The sequence below is a fragment of the Callorhinchus milii genome, unplaced genomic scaffold (assembly GCF_018977255.1).
Source record: "Callorhinchus milii isolate IMCB2004 unplaced genomic scaffold, IMCB_Cmil_1.0 Scaffold3, whole genome shotgun sequence".
NCBI classification, from domain to species: domain Eukaryota; kingdom Metazoa; phylum Chordata; class Chondrichthyes; order Chimaeriformes; family Callorhinchidae; genus Callorhinchus; species Callorhinchus milii.
The window spans coordinates 42,719,698-42,740,627 of record NW_024704744.1 but is presented as its reverse complement, the minus strand read 5'-3'; the positions used below and the strand labels follow the sequence as shown (position 1 = coordinate 42,740,627).

The 20,930-nt window shown below is 40.3% G+C and overlaps 1 protein-coding gene across 3 annotated transcripts in view; it reads left to right on the top strand.

The window, feature by feature from the left end:
- The window catches only part of rars2 (arginyl-tRNA synthetase 2, mitochondrial), a 38,550-nt gene that overhangs the window by 2,786 nt on the left and 14,834 nt on the right, over positions 1 to 20,930 (top strand). Inside the window, exons 2-11 of one of the 3 annotated variants that reach the window (XM_042332887.1) lie at positions 414 to 487; positions 4,301 to 4,403; positions 6,617 to 6,700; positions 7,476 to 7,573; positions 9,471 to 9,526; positions 14,601 to 14,684; positions 15,807 to 15,883; positions 16,264 to 16,422; positions 17,751 to 17,857; positions 20,449 to 20,544. In XM_042332887.1, coding sequence (XP_042188821.1) covers positions 414 to 487; positions 4,301 to 4,403; positions 6,617 to 6,700; positions 7,476 to 7,573; positions 9,471 to 9,526; positions 14,601 to 14,684; positions 15,807 to 15,883; positions 16,264 to 16,422; positions 17,751 to 17,857; positions 20,449 to 20,544 — 938 coding nt within the window. Of the gene's footprint in view, positions 1 to 413; positions 488 to 4,300; positions 4,404 to 6,616; positions 6,701 to 7,475; positions 7,574 to 9,470; positions 9,527 to 12,986; positions 13,008 to 14,600; positions 14,685 to 15,806; positions 15,884 to 16,263; positions 16,423 to 17,750; positions 17,858 to 20,448; positions 20,545 to 20,930 lie in introns of those variants that run through there. The other 2 variants (XM_042332889.1, XM_042332888.1) reach the window with 2 other exon arrangements.

Genomic DNA, 20,930 nt, shown 5'->3' with positions numbered 1-20,930 from the left:
CACAAAGTTCTAAATAAGCAGTTTGTAACTGGATACAAATTACATTTTGATAAATTTGGAGTTGTGATGGCTGCTGCAGTCTATCCTACAACAGTGACCTCCGTGGTTTGTGTTGGTGACTTGGAGCACACTCCCAATCAGCAATGTCAAACTAAGAGATAGTCAGCACAAAAAATAGCTAATAATAATTAAAAATGGTGTAAAACCACAGTTACCTGTAAGACAGTAATCTAATTTTCAAGTTCAGATCATAAGACTTTCTAAAGTCCAGGTGTCATTTCCTTCCATATACTGCATATACACAAATTCTGCTTAAATTGTACACTGCTATTCTGCGTCTGATTCCCGTAGGTGTTTGCTTGAAGGGTGTTCTTTTCACTGACGCTTCTTCTATTTCTGTTTATCTTTTCCAGCTCTCTAAAATTCTGGGTGTATCAACGGAACAGCTTATTCCAGTTGTGTCAGCGGTTCCTGTCTCAAAGAAACAGTAAATCTATCCCATTTCTCTGTTTAATATTCTACCGATACTTGAATGCATGGTTTGAATTTCTATCGGTGTTGTGACTGTTTTTTTCACACAATGAGTTGTTAGGCTATGGACCAGGGCTATTCAGGAAATTGGGATATTTCCTGAGTGTGGTAGCCACCAGCCACCCACAGTCAACAACAACAACAACTTGCATTTATATAGAGCCCTTCACGCAGGATAGTGTTCCAGAGCGCTTCACAGTTGCACTCACCCAAGCCCAGGGAGTTGAAAGTGGTCACGGTGGTGCGAGTGATTGTATGATACCGATATGGGTGGCTTTGTGCGATGTTTTATGCTTTTTGGTGCTGGAGCCCCCCACAAATCACCCCACTTTTTCATTAAAATCCTGAGCCCTCTCAGGCAGCGGGTCTGTCACAGGATATGGAATTCCCTGCCAAGTAAGGTGGTAGAGGTAGAGACCATTTGGGGTTTCAAAAGGGAAGCAGATAGGTATATATATAAAAGATAAAGCTTTGAAGGAGCATGGGGTCAGGGCGGGGCAGTGGCATTGAATGAACACCTTGAGAGTTGATGCAGATTCAAGGGCCAAATAGCCTCCTCCAGCGCTGTAATTTCTATGATGCTATTCTGTCGAAATGAATATTTTTAATACCATAAATATCAAAAACATGTTGGTATTCTTTGAATTTGAGCGGTTTCCAGACACAGATTGTAATTGATATTACATTGTTGAAGGTCCTATGTCCATTTGACAGTGCTTTTCGATCAACTTTCCCCTCCTCAATCCCCAGCTCGGGTGCCAAGCGCATTGAAATGTCTTCTCAACATGAAAGGTGCTATATAAATTGTATTGAATTCTGGAAACATTTGTCATGCTGTATAGATTTTTATTCCAGACTTGTTTTACAGACAGTACAATGAGTTGTTTAGAACTCAGAGGAACTTGTGGGAGCAATTTGACAGAATTATAAACAAAAACGTAATAGTCCATTAATATACTGGTACACCATTGAAGCATATTAGTCCAAGTGTGATGATTTTCTTTTATTTCTTCCGATATACAATAGTACCATAAACATTGTGATAACTCTGCGTAGTTTGTAATCAAAGTTGCCTCAATGTAGTTTGTAAACAGTGCTGCTCAATGAAAATTGCTTCTTTATAACACAAATTCAGTTATAACTTGCATTTATGTAGTGACCTTCTCTTAGGGTAACATCTCAAAGCACTTCACAATGGCGGAGTTGGGCACTGAGCAAGGGTAGAAGGAGGGTGCGGGTATGATGGCATGATTGACGAGGTAGGTTTTAAGCAAGGATTTAAAGAAGGTAGCGAGGTAGATGGATGAAGGCAGGGAGTTCCAGAGATTAGGGACATAGAGACTGAAGGTCAATGATGGTTTTGTGGAGGGGGAAGCGGCATGAGCAGTCCTGTACTAGCAGAGCCAAGGGTGCGGACAGAGGAGGAGGTACAAGCAGATCATAGAGACGGGGAGCAGCCAGGACATGGGTGGATTTACATTTGATATAATACATTGTTGAAACTTCTCAAAGTGCTTGATAGGGTTTACTGTAGGGTACAGTGACTGTGCATTTTACAGGCATATTGTAGGGCAGCACTCAATTTGTTTATTGCAGTTTCCCACAAACAGTCATGGAGTTTGTGCATAACCAATTTTATCTGGCAGATTGTTAGCCTGGGCACCTTGACAATCGTGGTTGTCGTTAACACCTGAACCTATATTCCTATGTTCCTAACTTTTAAATCCCTTCACAGTCTCGAACCATCCTACCTCTGTGAATCTTCCTTCTCTCACCTGCTGTATATCCCCCAACCTATCTGAGCGGGTGGGCTTTTAGTCATTCTGACTCCGCTGTATGGAACTGCATTCTGGAGCCCTCCAACTTGCTCCCTTCCTCCCTGTTTCAAGGCGCATCGCAAAATGTACCTCTTTCATTGCGCTTTTGGTTATCTGTCCCCTCGTCCTACCTCCTGCAGCTCCCACCCCCCCTCGGCTGCCCCAGGTCCCACAGTGACTGCTTTGGGACATCCTCCTAAGGTGAAGAGTGCTATATAAATGTAAATTGTGTCGTATTGGCTTAATATCTCACCTGAAGCTATTGAGTACAACAGTTTGTGGAGGCAGAATAAATGTTTCACTTATTAACCCAGGGATATCTCAGCAATCTTTCAGTTGTTAAACTGTTCGATCACACATCAGGTTCACTAACTCCTCTGAGGCCATTTCTCTGTTTATGTAAATGGAAAGCAGATTCGCTCTTGAATGGAATATTTAAAATGTTTAAATCATCTATTGTTAAAGGAATAATAATAATTATTAAAAGCAGCAATATGAATGAATTAAATTTGTTAGAAATGCAATCGCTAGTATCATATGAGTATCATGATATCACTAAAAATCAGCGTGGTTTTGGAGACATGCTGTCCCTGTTGGGGCATTATCTTTAATATGATGGTTTGATTATTTTAAGCATGAAGTGGTTCAGGAGGTTATAAGCTACATCACCCCAGCATTTTTTAAGAAAAGCAGTTTCTCAAATTAGATAGCGTAAGAGTTCAGTCGGAAGAAGCTTAGCTGGGAGATGTTTCATGAATTTTATCCTGCGAGTGCAGACAGGCTTGGGAAATTGTACTGGGTATGAGAGGGCAGGGCAATGGTTCCCTTCAGTCTATTGAAGACTCCAGCAGCTGAGCCTTAACAAGTGGCCATTAACTGTACCTTTGGACATGCAGTCTAACTGGATGTTTCTGGCAAAATGGGTTTGGTGACAGATGTGTTGTGACTGCATTGTTTTTCTACCCTGATCTGGGGAACCTGTGTGGAGGGAGGAGAGTGTGTTTCAGTAAGATGGATGCTAGTGCAATCCACTGAACTTTATACAATGCTATTATTTGAAAGGGGAGAAAAAAGATGTGTCTTGTACAATATCTAATGACATAACGGGTGACATAATGAGTACAATAATGTCCTTTCATCACTGACAGCTGAGTTTGAATCTAGTCTAGACAGATGCAGTGACAATCTTGTTTCTCTGCTGGTTAAGGATTTTATGCAAAATGCTTCAGGGCAGTCTCCATTTATTTCCGAGTTGTCATGAACACAGTACTCCAGGATAGAATTTCAGAGAGCAGAGTGGCTGAGGTTGGGCGGGGAATGAAGCAGGCCTTTTTTTTTGCTGAGTAAAGGGAGGGGTCGGGGCTAAAGGGTCACAGAGTTAGGGTGTACATCGAATTGAAAGTGGGAGCATATGAAATTGTAACTTGGAAAGAGAAAAGACCATGTGGTGCATTGAGCATGTTGTCTCCACAGCTTGTGGGTGAACTGCCTATCATTACGCTGCCTTCCTCCCTCTCATAGATCTCCTCAATTCAAGATTGCGGCCCCTAAGCTCCATGACAACTCTCCATTTCGCCTTTTCTCAACATATGGTTCCTTTGAAGCAGAAATTTTATAAATGTCCATTTTAAAGGGAATTAGGTGGATGAAAATGTGGAATTTTAAAGTGAGAGAATGGGGAATGCACTAAAGGAGAGTAGGATTAGGTTAGTGCACATGCATAGACAAATTCCTGAGCAGATTTAATGGTGTGAATGGCCTATTTCTGTGTTGTAACATTCTGTAATTATATGATTGATTTGTCCCCATGATTTTTGTAATGGAAAAACCTACTAACGAGTACTGTGTACAGTGCACACACAAACTAAAAGGTGATTCATATGATGTTGTTGATAGGAGTTTACTTGTAATTCTCAAGATGGCTTATCCTGTCATTTTGTTTGCTTTTGCAGGCAGACACTGGACTTTAGGCTTTCAGTGAGCTCTCTGCTAGAACATGGCTGTCTGAAATCCGGTTCACCTATCCAGGGTCAAGCACAGCAACTGGCAGAACAGGTATTGTTCCTTCAGCTTTCTTACTGAAACACATTTGAAGTGTTTTAATGCCACTTTCCTTTTGTTTCTGAAGAATTATCCCAATAAGAAAATCTACTTAGTACGGCGGCACTAGTTTAAAAATCTAGCTCACCTCCGGTATTCAACAAGAAACTGTGTTTTATTGTCTTATCTCCTTTGTACAAAAATCCTTTATGTTTCAGAAAAAGCAGATTCTAATAGCTGTGTTTCCGAGTGCATTGCTCTTTATTCAGACTGTACGTTTCACGTTTGGGTAGTCCATAGTTCTCTTGCCGTAGGAGCACAAACTCTACTCAAATGATTTGAAGAATGAGGACAAAGTCTGGTTTATGATATTTGTAAATGATATGTAGGACAGTTTTAAGATTTGAACTTTTTAAATAGGACAGGTAAGCAATTGCATATCAATTTTAATATGCATATGTATGATGAATGCACATTGATTACAGGGGCATGAAACTTACTGAGTGTCGCGAGACGAGGGAAACAATATTTTGGTTTGGTTGTGCACTGAAAATGTTCAGTTATTGTGAAATTATTGTCAACCGGGGTGGGGGATGTATTTGATTATAAGAAAAATGACTTGTTTTAACCCTGTGTATCAACAACAACAACAAGATTACATTTGTATAGCGCCTTACACGTCTGGAGGATGTCCCAAGGTGCTGGATCTCATAGAAAGACTCAAATTTTACTCATGTATAATGGTTTGGTGACTTGTTTTGAAAAATACATTGATGCCTGGGGAAAGGGTTCAGAGCTCGTAGAATTGAGTACATTTTCCCTGGAGAACAGAGAGGTCAAAATGCAACGAAATTCAGGACTTTAATATGCTGAAAGGCGTAGATAATCTAACTGTGAGCAGGTTATTTAAAGATGAAAAATTGGCATGGTTCAAATAAAATTCAGTATTAGAAGAATTTGTCTCTCACAGAGCAATGATATATACATTACACTGCCATTAAAACAATTGAGTTGTGAACTAGCTCCTTCAAGAAAGTAACTGGAGTCCTGTAGCTCAGTGGTTAGAGCACTCGCTTTGCAAGCGAGACACCTGGGTTCAATTCCCGGCAGGGTGAAACCTTGGGCAAGTTTCCTTACTCCACACACCTAATAATAATCCCTCCAAACAAAACAATAATAAATTGGTCATTTTCAATCCACGACTGTTTGTGGGACATTGCTGTGCGCAATTGGCTGCCGCGTTTCACCCACAAATATACGGTCAATTCACTTTACAGTCTATTCTGTGAAGCGCTTTAAGATGTCGAGAAGACGTGAAAAGCAATATATCAAATGCAAGGGATTATTATTATTATTATAACTAATTATCCATTTAAACAAAGAATTCATGGTCCCAAGGTTAAGTATCAAAGTATATTGTCCAATTCTCTTTTGCGCACTCCAGTTCTGTTCTGTGGGGCCCATAAAAGTGTTCTGTACAAAATGTAATTGGTCAAGGTTGATCAATGTAAAGTGTAATGATAGATGGTTAGTACAAGGAGAAAAATGTTGAAAAAAATTTCACGAAGTTTTATCAAGAAATTGTATCTTCTACATGTTTTGCACCAAACCCCAATGGTTAACTGCAGTTCCCTTGCTACATTTTGCTCCTCAAATGCCTTTAATGTTTTTCAAACAAAATCAGCCTGAATGTTTGCAAATTTTGGAAATTTAGAGCACAACCAGTCTTTTAAGGTTGTTAGTGGAGCTTTTTCTTAAGGATCTCATACCGTGCAGTAACTGGATTTTAATGTGATACTTGGCTGAATGATGCATGTTATATGGATGAAATTATGCTATGATTGCATCATCAATACCTGCCTACACATATCTTTATGCTCTAACCTTCGCTGGGCGTTGTAGTGCCTGGTGCATGTTGGTGCAACCAGTTGGTAGGTTCAAGGTGGTCTCTCTGCATCCAATCCATGCGCTGCTTCCACATTGTTGTTGGAGTCCAGCTGTGGGATGGCATCATGGTGCATCCACTTATTTTGAGTTTGGTTCAATTGTTTAGGAGTAGCAAGATTCATTTATGACCTTAAATTTGGCATGAAATTCATTATACAATCAAGGCAAGGTAGTCTGAATCTTGATCCTTGAATATTTTTTCAGCAGTTTAACAAAATCTGATTTTGTTTTAATGTTAGTCAAGTTTTAAGTGTAATTTTCATTTCCTTTAATTATTTTAGTTGACTTGTGATGATGTACTAACTGAAATTGCTGTGGGTCAAGGAACCATCAATTTCAAAGTGAACCGAACATTGCTGGCTGAGGTGAGCATGTAGCATTATTTATCAGCATGTACAACTATGGATCCATGTGTAAAAAATAGTAAGAATTTGGTCACTCAATTCACGACTGTACGGGATACTGCTGTATGCAATTGGCTGCCGAGTTTCACCCACAAAATACAGTCAATTCATTTTATAGTATATTCTTTGAAGTGCTTAGAGATTTTCGACAACATGATTAGGTTCTATACCAATGGAAGCATTATTATTATGCAACAACTGGCATGCTTTTTCTGATGAGTGCTTTACTTTCTCCTCTTCCCCCCACCCCCCACCAATTCATTGCCCTTTAAAAGGATAAACACTGTACATTGAAATAAATTATCGTTTTCCTTTTAACAATTGTTGACGTTTTATTCTTTTTGTATCTTCTATTGGTGTCTCTCAGTTAAAGATTATTATTGGTAATATTTAATAATTCCAAGCACACTTGGAGTGTTCATTTTCAAGGTTACACTCACAGAATTGAGTATATTTAATAATAATAATTGATCAACTTTGCATTTGATATAGTGCTTTTCATGTCAGATGATGTCTCAAAGCGCTTCACGTGTGCAGTGACTGTATTTTGTAGGTGAATGCTTATAGTCTATATAAATTACTGTGTTTTATGCCTTAATACCTGCCATCCTCTAAAACTTCACTACCTTAATTTTTCCAATGAGATTCAGACACTCAATTTATTTAGCAACTAGGCCATCCTGTTGTTTTTGTTCCCTCCGCTGCATTTTTTACAGTGTTTCCTTCCACTCTGCAGAATGTGATGAATGAAGTTACCAAGAAGGGCTCAAGCTATGGACTCTCAAGTGAACTATTTAATGATTATCCCCGTGGACGAATTATAGTGGAATTTAGGTAAGTGACTGGGCACCTGCAGCCTTCCCATTTTTGCTTGTGTGGTCAAAAATAGGCTGCACAGCACCTGGGAGGAATCCTGACAATGAGTTGTTGTTCTCACTTGGTGTTGCACTGTTTATTTTGTTGAATTCCCACTTTCAAGCTGCCTCCTGTTCCGCCTGAGCGACTGCTGACATATAATGCTGACATTTGCAGCATTTCAGAACTCGTTTCTTGTGGTGATTATTATGAAACTGCAAATTTTATCTCATTCAGTGGTTGCTGCCAGCCTGCACTTGCCTGTCAAATCAGCACAGTGTGCCTGTTCTGAGGGAGTCACAGTTCTCACCTTAAAATGTCCTCCTCAATCTCAGCTCCATCTATTGTCCTTGTGGTAGAATTTTTGATAAAAGGTACGAAGAAACCTGGCTTGGTTTAGTTGGCTTCTGTTCTCTGGTGTTGAAAAGCCACTATTTGACTCAAATGCAGAATTTTAGAGCAGGGTTCCTTTGGTTTCTTCCTTTGGGTCAAGGCCACACAGTGGAGAAGGGAAAAGAATGCACCTTTTACTCCCTTTCTTCACACCCTCCTTGTATGACATCAAGCTAAACTGTCTGTCTCTTATTTAAATTTACCCCAAATAAAATTGATCACTCATTCACTTCAAAGCTCTTTATGGGACATTGCTGTGTGTGAATTGGCAGCCTGTGAAATCTTGTTAAGTGTGTTGAGGCATCTCGATGAAGTGATAACTATATAAAAGTCCCGGACACAGGCAGCAGAGTGGCATTAGACAAAGTCTCCATCATAACTAAATGGTCCCTTGTCGATTGGCGATAGTGTTTAGACTTACAAATAGCCTGAGTGCAAAAAAATGCTGCTTGAATTGTGGGTGAAAGGAGTTGTGTGAACAAGACTGTACCATGTTTTACTTTCAAAAAAAAATTAAAACTCAGATGGTTTTAGGCAAAATTGATGGGATATGGTTCTCATGAAAGGCTCCCAAGTGAATAATAATAATAGTATGTGAGATTGTTGAAGCTTCTGTCACATTCAGTGACTGCACATGCTGAAATAAGGCACAGTGAAAGCCTTAAAAACAGCATTTATAAAACCACCACACAGTGAATTGAATTGTTTTGATTGTTATTTTGGAAAACCTGATAACCTGTAAATACCCGGTTAATACATTTGACAGCATTTTGCTTCTGTGAAGCATTTTGAGGAGTTTTGATATCGTAAACGTTTTATCAAATGAAAGAATTGTTAATCATTTTAAATCTATTGCTGGGGAACATTCTTTGATTAATGCTTTTTAAACAATCGGGCTGACTTCTAGCTTATTAGCTGACTTTTATTAGGTAAAGTGAATTGACGACACGAGTCTAAAATTCTGCTGCCCATGTCTTCACCCGCACCAGACTCTGCCTGCCCATCACTCCTATCTTTGTCAGGTTCCATTGGCTCCCTGACTCCGAACAGATCAACTTTAAGGTTTTCACCCTCACATATGAACCCGTCGGCATTTGTAGCACCTCCCTATCTCTCTATACCCCACCTTCTGCTTGCCCCTTCCGCTCAGCTAACACAGGCCAGCTGCGTGTGTGTCGTTCGTCCATCCATGCCATCATTGGGGCCAAGCCTTCAATTACTATGCCCCATCTATCACGAGGCACTCCTTGCCTCTATCATTCCATCCCACCTCCTCTCTATTTGTCTTTAAACCCCAAATTAAAATCTACGTCTTTTACTGTGTTTATGGTCACATTCACCCTGCCTTGCTCAGCACTCAATCCTGTCATTGTGAAGCACCCTAAGGCATTAGCCTACATGAAGGCCGCTATATAAATGCACTGTGTAAATGTTTTCACGAATAGGCCTCTTAAGAGTAATGTGGTTTTTTGCTTTTCTACAGTTCACCCAATATTGCAAAACGATTTCATGCTGGTCACTTGCGTTCAACAATAATAGGTAAGTGCGGACTGAGTTATTTTAGAAGTAATCATCTCAAAATTATTTGGATATTAACTGATGTACAAGTTAAATGCAAACAATATTGAAAGAGACGTGACCTTAAGTATTGTCGTAAACTTTCCAATGTTGGAAAATTGAAATATTTACGTTACGTTATAGTTTTTATTACAGAACGATATCATCAAAAAGTTTATTTAATGCAAACTTAATTTATTGTTGCAAGATGTCATATCTTGTAAAAGAACCCTTTGCTCTTTATTTAAATGGTGGAAATTATGGATGAAGATATCTCAAGGGCTTCAGATGGTATAAAATGCGAGGACCTCATGAAGCATCCATGAGGGAGAAGGGAACAGAGGGGTATAGGTGAGGGGAATAGAAGGAGTGGAGGCTTGTGTGGTATATCAACACTGACATGGTTGGGCTGAATGGCCTATTTCTGTGCTGTATCACTCTATGCAACTGTATGTAACCAAGAGCTTTAACCTTTTTTTCTTCTGAATACAAAGGTAAGATGGCTTCCTCTTTGATCACTTCCACCCAGCTAATATTTCATTCAGTGTCTGTGCATAACCTATAATGAATTGTACCTGATTTGTGTACTGATCAGTGTGTGCTGAAAATACCACTATAATAATAATCCTTACACTTTGTTTGCTGTGTGTGGGGGTGGGGGGGTTACCCTTGTCAGCTGCTATGTTTGTTTTTGCTATGAAACTCGGTGCAAATTCAGTATTTTTTTAAAAAAATTGAAGAGCTAGAAAGTAAATATTTAATGTAATATTGTGCTTCATAGTGATGTTGAGAAATGTGTGGTTCATTTGCCCCGGTTACATCAATAACTTTGATTGCATATACTGTATGCCAATTTGCACTTGCACATTGTCATTGAACATTGTGCATTTGGTCAAAAGATTATAATGCTCTATATTTTTAGTAAAAATATTTTTGTGAAGTATTCTGTTCCAAACTGTACAAATTTATTTTAAAATGCTGATGGCTGAAGAACTCTCTAATGACACAATCACTAAATTATTACCTGAATTTAATCTACAGTGAATTCCTGCAGAGCAGCAGCAGTAGTTTATATACTGTTTTTAATATTTTATTTAAGTTGATTCCTTTTTATTGTTTTATTCTCAATCAAATCATATTTTATCAACCACCAATATTTCAGAAAGCGCGCGCACACATGCAGTGCACACAGCGCACACACAGCGCACACACAATGCGCGAACATACAGCATGCACATACAGCGCACGCACACACAGCTCACGTGCACACACACAGCGCACACACATGCACACACATTCAGTGCGCATGCGCACACACACATAGAGTGCACACATACATAGCACGCACACACACACAGCGCGTGCATACAAGCAGCACGCACACACAGCACGCGCACACAATGCGCGTACACACAGCACATATACACAGCGCACTTGCATACATGCGCACACTCACATAGCACGCACACAGACACACCACACACACCGCCCACACCACACACACAGCGGACACACACAGACACAGCACCCGCACGCACACACAATGATCACTCGCACACACACAGTACGCGCACACACACCACATACATACACAGTGGACACACACACAGAGCAAGTGCACACACAGCACGCGCACACACACACACCACATACACAGCGCGTGCACAAAGCAGGATGCACAAACAGCACGCAAACAAAGCGCACACACAGACATACACACAACGCGCTTGCATACATGCGCGCACACACAGTGCACGCACTCACACAATGCGCACACTGCACACACACCACGCAAACACACGCCGCGCACACCACACACACAGTGCAATTGCATAGAGAGTAAGCACACACACAGCATGCGCGCAAATACAGGGCCTGCGCGCACATACAAGGTGCGCACGCACACACAGCGTGTGCGCACATGCACAAACACACATCACACACACAGACAACGCGCACGTATACACACAGCACGTGCACACACACACAGCACACGCACACACACATCACAGACACACACAGCACACACACATCACACACACAGACAATGCGCACGTATACACACAGCACGTGCACACACTGCACACGCACACACACATCACACAGCACACACACAGACAATGCGCACGTATACACACAGCGCGCGCACACACACCGCGCACACACGCACAGCGTATGCACACACGCAACACACGCGTACGTCATGACACATGCACAACGCACGCGCACACACAACACGCACAAATACACAACACAGACACACACCCACACACACATTGTGTGCGTACGCGCACACACAATATCTTGTACCAATCTCAGAAAAGCACTCCAAGCCATATCAGTCTGGCACTGTTGTTTGGTACACACCTTTGGGTGAGATTGCCACCACTGCTCTGTATATTGGTGTAACTCTGTACTATTAGACAAAATGTTGAGACTGTTAATTCATTCCACATGGGATGATCATTACAGCCAGCAAATAAAGGAGTCATCATCTCATCACCCGGTTTGGATTAAAGCTCAGGTTCTAGAGATGTGTTTAAATGTGCTTTAGAGGATTTACAGGAAATTGTAGCGACTGTTGTGTTGTGTCACAGTTGATACAGAGTTGTTGTTCTTCAAGGCTGAAATCAAATGATCGAGTCTTTCTTTACCGAACCTCTCGTGTCAACTTGCGGAGTGTTCACTTAGTAATACTTCAGGTGAAACCATCACATCACCTCGACTAGAGTTACTCGTTTTTTCCTCCAAACGTTTTCTCAAGTGGTGAAACTAACTACGCACGTCAATTATCTGTGTTCCAGAAGGTATTTGTTAAATACTGCAATTTGTCAGATCTCTAATTTAATACAACCTGGCTTGAAAACGTTAAGCATTTCTTGCCAGGTCCAAATGTTGATGCTGGCGAAAATCCTTACTACAAAGATACAACATTGGAAAAATAGAGTCTGATAATATGGGTTGCTCAAACCCACAGACTGCTGTCCTCTGGGTGGACATTGACAAATATTGTGTACTATCAGCTAGGGCCAGGATGTGCACTATATGGCACAGTTCTCCACTATTAAGTGAGGTGTGCGTTCCTGAGCTCGAGATGCTACCATGCACTTTGTTGTCCTATTTAAGAAGTCGCACTGTGATGACCTGCCTTGCTCATATTTTTGACGTCCCCTCAAAACATACAACACAGGTTGGCTTTTGACAACAGGCCGCTCTTTCTGGAAAGGATTGAGGAAACTCCAAATTTCTAGGTTAATCGTAATGGGTTTCCATAGGCCACAGGCCACCACGGTTGCAAGCCCATGCAGTGTTCCTTTTGAGTCAATGAGATCTGTTTTCTACAGGGTTCAAGAGACCCTGCTCTCTCCTCAATCCCCAGCTTCATTGGACCATCCAGTGAGATAAGGACGCTTCACGACCAAGCAGGAAACCTCAGTTGGAGGACACCTGGTCAAGCTTGTGAGTGAGTGGGAAGATTTCACCACTGATTCTTGGGTCAGGTAGACCATATCTTGGGCCTCACAACGGTTCCTTGTTGTCTGATTATGAAAATGGGAGCTAACACCTACTCCAGGGCCCATGCCCTGGCTCCCAGGTATCAAATGTTCCATCAGTAGAACAGATTAGAAAGCCTTGGCTCTTGCTTGCCTGCGCCCAATCCACTCTGGAATTAGGTGAGCAGGATATGTTCCTCCAGGGTGAGAGTGCGAATTGCATTCCAATATACATGGATTTCCATGTGTAAGTGGGATGCACGGAACTCTATTTGGTTGGATACTCTTAACTATGGTAATGAATTTCTGCATGTGTCAAGATACTCGATTGACCAAAAAAAAGGAAGATTGCAGTTTAAACATTTTGTGGTCTCCTGGAGGAAAGAAGAGTTCACATTTATCCCCCAACTGACTACAGAAACATGGATATTATTTTGTGTATTAAAATGGTCACAATCATTTAGACAGTTTGCCATGTAGACTGGTTGATGACCATGAATTTGGATGGTGGGGAGGGAGGTGGTGCTTATTTTCATATAGCAGAGATGGTTTAAAAGTACTGTGGCTTTTTGTTCTCTTTGAAGTAGAAAAGGGTTGCCTTGTTAAAATTAAGTTGTGCAGTTTGTGCAGTTCTGAGCTACTTACATTTTCTGCTCAAATGAGTATTTTGCTCTAATTCCCTTGAGTGTTCGTGCTTGCTCTATCTCTTTTCCATGGAACCTGCGGGTGTGGGGAATCCCAACGGATGCATCACATTGATTCAGGGAACCCATCCTTCACCTTTTGTGTTTTTTAATAAATCAATATTTAGGATCATTTCTGTCTGCGGCTATTGTTTCGTCGCCATGTTTTAAGGAAACCATATTCTTGGCTCATGTAGTCCGAGAGTTCCATGTCCCAATGAGACACCCTAACTAATTCATTAAATGGATAAAGCATAACTTGCATCCTGCGCTTCCTGCCAGAGACTCAGGAAGTTCTAGTGGAATTCCTTAGTGGTCTAATAGTGAGCACCGATTCTACTGTGTGGATGTTAAGAAGGGAGATCTGGGTTGCTTTTAATTCAGTGATCGCAGTAACAAATCCTGACTTCTGTGGAGGAAAGAATAGCTTTGGGTTCCTTTGTGCTTAAACGGCTACTAACTTGTTATCTCCTGCTTTTCAGTTACCTATCAGGGTGAACTCCGTTGTGACGGGATAAAGGGGAACTACTCATGCAAAATAATTCACTACTCTCGAGCAATGTAGGGGTGGGGTGCTGCAGTGCTTTAGAACATTCTTGTGCATGTTTGTTATTTTTTAAGTAGATGCCCCCTCCCTTCCTAAAGAAATGTTGCATTGATGTAGGTGCAAAAAGTGTTGCAGCATTTATAGATCTGACAAACCCTTTTTCTATTTAAAAAAACTGTATTAGCAGATAGCAGGAAGATTTAAAAAGGGACATTGTACTTATTTTGTCAGCATAGGTTTAGAACAATTTTAGCTAGAGGGATAATTTTGATGTATTAAAAAGGCATAATACAATAGTGAGATAAATCAATATATTTGTGTTATTTTGGCAGGTAACTTCATAGCTAACCTAAAGCATGCTTTGGGAAATGAAGTGATCAGGATGAACTACCTCGGAGACTGGGGCATGCAATTTGGTGAGTTTATATGAAACATTGCAGTCTTATTTATGCTAAAGTTGGCCTCAGTGTCCATGGATTGGATTGGTTTCCAGATCACAACTCAAAGACCACTGCTGGAAAATGAAGTTAAGTTAGGATGAATCTCAGCTGTGAAACCTTCCATGGACCAAATAACATAGAATTATAGAATCGTATAGCACAGCACGAGGTCTTTCCACTCTTTGAAACAGCTATCCAGTCAATCGCCCTCCCCTGCTCTTTCCTCACAGCCTTGCACATTTTTCCTTTTCATGTATATATCCTCTTCCCTTTAGAAAATTATTATTGAAAATGCTTCCACCGCCCTTTCAGGCAGTGCATTCCAGATCGTAACAACTCTCTGCTTAAAAAAAAATTCTCATCTCCCCTCTGGTTCTTTTGCTTTTATCTTAAATCTATGTCCTCTGGTTATCGACCCACTCGCTAGTGGAAACCGTTTCTCCTTATTTACTCTTATCAAAACCCCTCATAATTTTGAACATCTCTGTAAAGTCTCCTCTTAATCTTCTCTGCTCTAAGGAGAACAATCCCAGCTTCTCTAGTCTCCATATCCTGGCTGTATTTTATTGGCGAGGCTTCCACATGATAAATGAACTCTTGGGTGTATCCAGCAATCGACACCAATGGAAAATAGATTAGCACATGTTCAGAAGACGGGAGGAATTTCAGTACTTCAACTACAGGGATTTGTTTATATCTGTATTGAAACTATGACACAATATTACCTGGAGAGAACAAGAGTCCCCTGAATTGAACTCTTGATTTCTCATCGTTTCCACTTCACCTGTACTGCCGTCTGAAGGAGGAGTAGCATAGCAGAGCTATCTCTTTGGTTTTAGTGCTAATGGTCCTTTTTTGAGTTGGTAGATTAACAAGGAAAACTAATCTGTAAAGTGAGATTCAATTAGAAACTCAGAAATGAGGAATAATAACTAAATCAAGTTAGGTGTATGACCTTTGGTGGGAGAGCTGCAACCAGTCAGTGTTTTGAGAGAGAACCTGGCATTCTAATTACTGCACATATCTATTTATTATTGGATAATTTGAACAATAAAATCCTTTACTGTTCTGGGGATTTATTTTTCATTAACCATTTAGGGTTGCTGGGAGCCGGATTTCAACAGTTTGGCTCGGAAGAGAAACTGAAATCCAAACCATTGGAACATCTTTTTGATGTAAGTAAAAACTTTAAAACCAAGATTTTAATACATTTTGTCATTTATTAATTGTTGGTGGATTATATTTTTCATGAATGAAATGACTCTAAATTCAGAGATACACAAAGCCCTAATTCATACAATCTGATTAATAATTATTGGTTATAATAATCCTTGCATTTGATATAGCACCTTATCATGTCTTTGAGACATCCCAAAGCGTTTCACAGAATATACTTTAAAGTGAATTGACTGTATATTTTGTGGACAAAATAATGGGGACAGTACATAAGAATCCTGATAAATGTTAGCGTAATAATAACGATTCAACAAAAAAGCACCTGCTCTGGACTAATTCATCAGCGCTAAACAGCACTTGGTTTATTTGTATTTTTAAGGTTTATGTCCAAGTGAACAAAATGGCAGAGAGTGATGAAAACATCAAGTTAGCAGCACAAGAGTTCTTCAGGAAACTGGAGGCAGGGGACAAGTCAACACTGGCATTTTGGGAACGAATTAGGTGCATCAGCATCGAGGAATATGCAAACATTTACCAGGTAATGCATGTAAAGTTGTGACTGCTTTGTTATACTGGTGACAGAGTTCTGCAGAATAAGCGTTATTTCTTTTCCTTTCCCTCGTGTCTCGACTCCACCAAACCCAAGACGGGTGGAGGTTTCATTGTTATCAAATTTGTTTCTGTGATAGGCATTGGTTCTGGGTGGGCAGTGGTGGGTAGATTATACACCATTACATGGAGGGCCCACATAAATGATACCTTGATCTAAACTTATTATCAAATGCCTTTTGGTTTAGGAGTAATGCATTAGTATTCGGTCGTTTTGGTTTATATCAATTTCTTAATTAAGGTTTTCTTTATGACTGCAATGCTCTTGATATTGCAAGTTAAGCTATTCCCACCCATGTGTAGCTCTAAACTCTTGGATTTCGAATCGTTTTTCTTCCTCTGTTTTCTCCCTCCCCCATCTATGCTCTTATTTCCTATCCAGAGTGAGTTTATTCACTTCTGTCTGCAACATGTAATCTCACCTTTGGCTTTATCATTCTTTTTGTGTTCGTGGATAATAAAAGCATTTATCATGAGACATCAATGTGACGGCGGTCTGTTGCGGAAAAAAATCATCTCGGGGTGTACAGTGTGTGTACTGCAGGTAGATGGCCTCAGAGCTAAGATCTTGTGAGTCTGTGGGACATGCATAAGGTTCCCAGGAGGAAATTTTACTTTATTTGCCTGATCTCAGTCAGTATGTGTGAGATAAGTGTACTTTATTTGAATGCGACTGGAGACACTGATCTATACAACGCTTCTCTCCTCTCCCTAAGGTGGCTGAAGTCCATGATTGAGCTTTTAAATAATTTTTCACAACTAACATGCCTGCAGTTGTTTTGTTGATTGTACGGCAGTATCGTTGAAGTGCAGTGGATAAGGCTTGTACCAGTGGTGGCCGACCTTTATGATTGCCCAACAAAATAATTTTTCTTGTTTGTATATTTTTTGTTTTATGCCATAAATCAAGAATTATTCAATCAAGAGAAACTGAAAACACAATACCGATCGAGCAGTGACTTACCTAGACTGGTGCAAATGTTGGGGGGGACGCTTTTTGATGGCCCAGCGAGCCACAGATTAGCCACCATCAGTTTATACATAGAATTGAACAGTAGCACACAAAGTACCAAGTCTTAAATCCCCGTTTGCCTTGAAGGCAATATCAATTTATGGATCAGGTACAATTTGACCCAGTCACCTGTGCTTTGGAATTCTGCAAAATATTTGGGATTCAGGTGTTTCTGTTCTGGTTTGAGAGGTGTCATGGAAGTAAATTTGTGATTGAGGTTTTAAATGTTATCTTTACACCAATAGCGCCTTGGCGTGCACTTCGATGAGTTCTCTGGGGAATCGGTCTACCAGAAGAGATCACATGATTTTCTACGGCTGCTGGAAAAGAAAGGACTGCTCAAGAAAACAAAGTAAGATTTGACACAGTCATTGTATTGTGAAAAAACGAGGCCGTGGATGTAATTTGCTGGATGACGTGATTAGCAATGTTGAATCCCAAATAAAGTGAAGAGTTTGGCAGCTATAGATCGTGATGATGTAGGTGCACAGGCTGGAAGTAGACTTGAGCAATGGATTGAAATAACTTGGAAGAATTTCAACACAGCTGGGAAGATGGGAATAAAGAAATTTCTACATATAATTCCCAGTGCACCTGGAAAGTCTCTCTTAACATAAATCTATTGTATAGTTTCAATAAAGATACACCCCCACTTTTAGATTCAGCCCGTTTACAGTCAGGCTCTCCACTAAAGTAGTTTCAAGATCTGTGAATTAAGGAACTTGATTTAATTCATTCAAACACAGTTTGAAAAGAGCTGGTGGCCTGGCCAATAAGCTCCTGGATAAAATGGCAGGTGGTAGAGAAAGACTGAGAGTAAATGAGAGTGAGGCAGAGAGTGAGCGAATATGGAAGGTGTAAGAATGTGATTGTTTGAGAGAGGAGAAAGTAAATATTATTATTAAGTAAGCAGTAAGGATTATTATTATCTAACAAAAGTGGGAAAAGGGAGGGAGAGAACAAGTCCTGCTCCCTAATTTCATCAGTAACTATGGATGTTAAAATTTAATTTCAGTTCTCTTATTTCCCTTGAGGCTTTTTAATTTTGTATTTGTGTCCTCTAGTTTGATACTGTCAGTCCATGTTATTTAGATTGTTTAGGTTATTATCTACATCTCTCTGGGGGTAAGAATCCTGGATCATGTCCTTTGGTAATTGAGTTTTTTCATTGGCCTCCAGGTCAGTTATTGCTTTTCAGCAGTGGCAAACCAGTCCAGTGCTGTGACTCTCTCTATATGGGGGTCTATTAAATCCAAGTCTTTGTCATTATCGTCTTCATAAATATTCAAAATGTGGTCTCACAGATTAGTTATACAAGTGTAAATTACCTGTTTTCAACTTGAATATGTTGCAAGGGCATTTAAAATACAAGTACGTATTGACAAATCATTTTCAGTAAATAATGAAAATCACCCAAATCCTTTTCCTGTCTCACCTTTCTAACAGATGCCTTTTCATATGTACATATTTCATGCTTCCTGTTTCCACGTGCATTACTTTACCTTTGGCCACATTAAATCCACCCACCATCTTCACCCCATCTGCTTAACTGGCCCAATCACCTGCTGACATAGCTTAGTTTTCTCAGGAAATGTTATAATAATGCAGGAAACACTTGCCTCTACCATTTATCAATAGCGTAAATAGCAGGTGGCCCAGAATAAATAGTCCCATAAGCTAACAGTAGTAACTGCTTGCTTTATGATTCAGGATTTTGTGTGTGTGTGTCTTTAATACAACCTTTATTTTCTTTGAATGCGTACAAAACCAGATGTGGATGGCTGACGTATATTTCAGTACACCAATTGTTAACTTAGTCTTGTAATTTTGTAAATCCATTTTTGTAACTCAGACATCCTTGTGTTAATTTCAGGCAGAGAGATAAAGAGGGTGCGGTGCCTGAGAAGGTTGCTTTCCATTAGGCTTGAATGTGTTCAGATGTGATACTTATTCTCTCTACCTTAGCAGGATAATCGCCTGAGTGAACTCTCCTGGGATTTGAACCTTGAACCGTGTATTTTTCCTAAATCCACCTTCATTGATGTTCCTACTAAATCTCACTCCCACCAAAAGAAACATGCAGGACAATAGGCTCAATACTGTAAATTTTAGTGACTATGAATTTATAGGTGAACCTGGAAATCAATTTCCACACATCAATGTCACACAAACAGCTATGAAGGGAATGATCAATTTTAGCTCGGGGATTGTTGACTAGGGGGACACTGGGAGAAACTTCTCTTTTTGAATGGTGCCATGGAATTTTTAACATCCACCTGAACAGGCAGGTGGGACCTCATGGTCTCATCTGACGGATGGCATCTCTGACAATGAAGTGCTCCCTCAGCGTTACATTGGAGTGTCAGCCAAGACTTTGTGCTCATTAAGTCTCAATGAGGGGCTTGAACCCCAAATCTTCTGATTCAGAGGCTAGAGTGCCAGCAATTGAGCCAGGCTGCAGGATAATCCTGAGTTGTAGAGAATTAGCGCACAGATATGGGATGGACTCATCTAAGTGGACCAAAATTTAGAAACCAATAATACATTAACTTTCTATCTCATTTCTATTCCCCCACCCCCACAATGGTTTACTCATGGATGTGCTCCAAAATGTTAACCTTAGTTCCCGACAGGAGTGTGTTTCTGCACTTTTGGGTGTGTTAGTTTCTGATCTCCAATGTTGAATCCATGTGGTGTAAATCAGGAATACACAGGACCGAAAAATACAGCTGCAGCTGGCAAGGCAAAGAAATGCACCATCTTTATTCCCTTCAATTAACTTGTCGCCAGTTAATTCTCTTGAATATGCTGACACAATCTACCTCCCTGGGAAGTTCATCATGCAGAAGTGAGCCACATGCGATTCTGAGAGTGAAGAATAATGTAAAATTACACACTTGATTGTTTTTTTCTACCCATTGAATTGACTTTTTGTTTTTAAAGGCAAGGAACGGGTGTCGTTGATCTTTCACCGAATGGTGACCTGTCCATTTATGCAACGGTGGTTCGAAGCGATGGGACTTCTCTGTATTTGACCAGGCAAGAGCTTTCCTTTGTTGAAAAAAAATGATTGTTTGAACCTTGTGTTTGAAATGTTTCTATCGCAGAACTTTCTGGAGAAACCTGAAAGCAATGTCCATCATCACTTGAGGTATTAGTGTGTCTCAGTTGGTAGCACTTTAGCCTCTAAGTCAGAAAATTGTGGGTTCAAGCCTCATGCCAGGACTTGACCTCGCTATCTAGGCTGACAATCCACTATAGTGCTGGGGAAGCGATGCATTGCTAAAAGAGCCGTCCTGCCTGTGAGGCATTAAATCAAGGTCCTGTCTGCTTGTTCAGGTTAATACTTGTTCAGGTTAATACTGAAGATCCCATGATACTATTTGAAAAGAGAAGGGACATAAAATTGGTCTCATTCATTTATG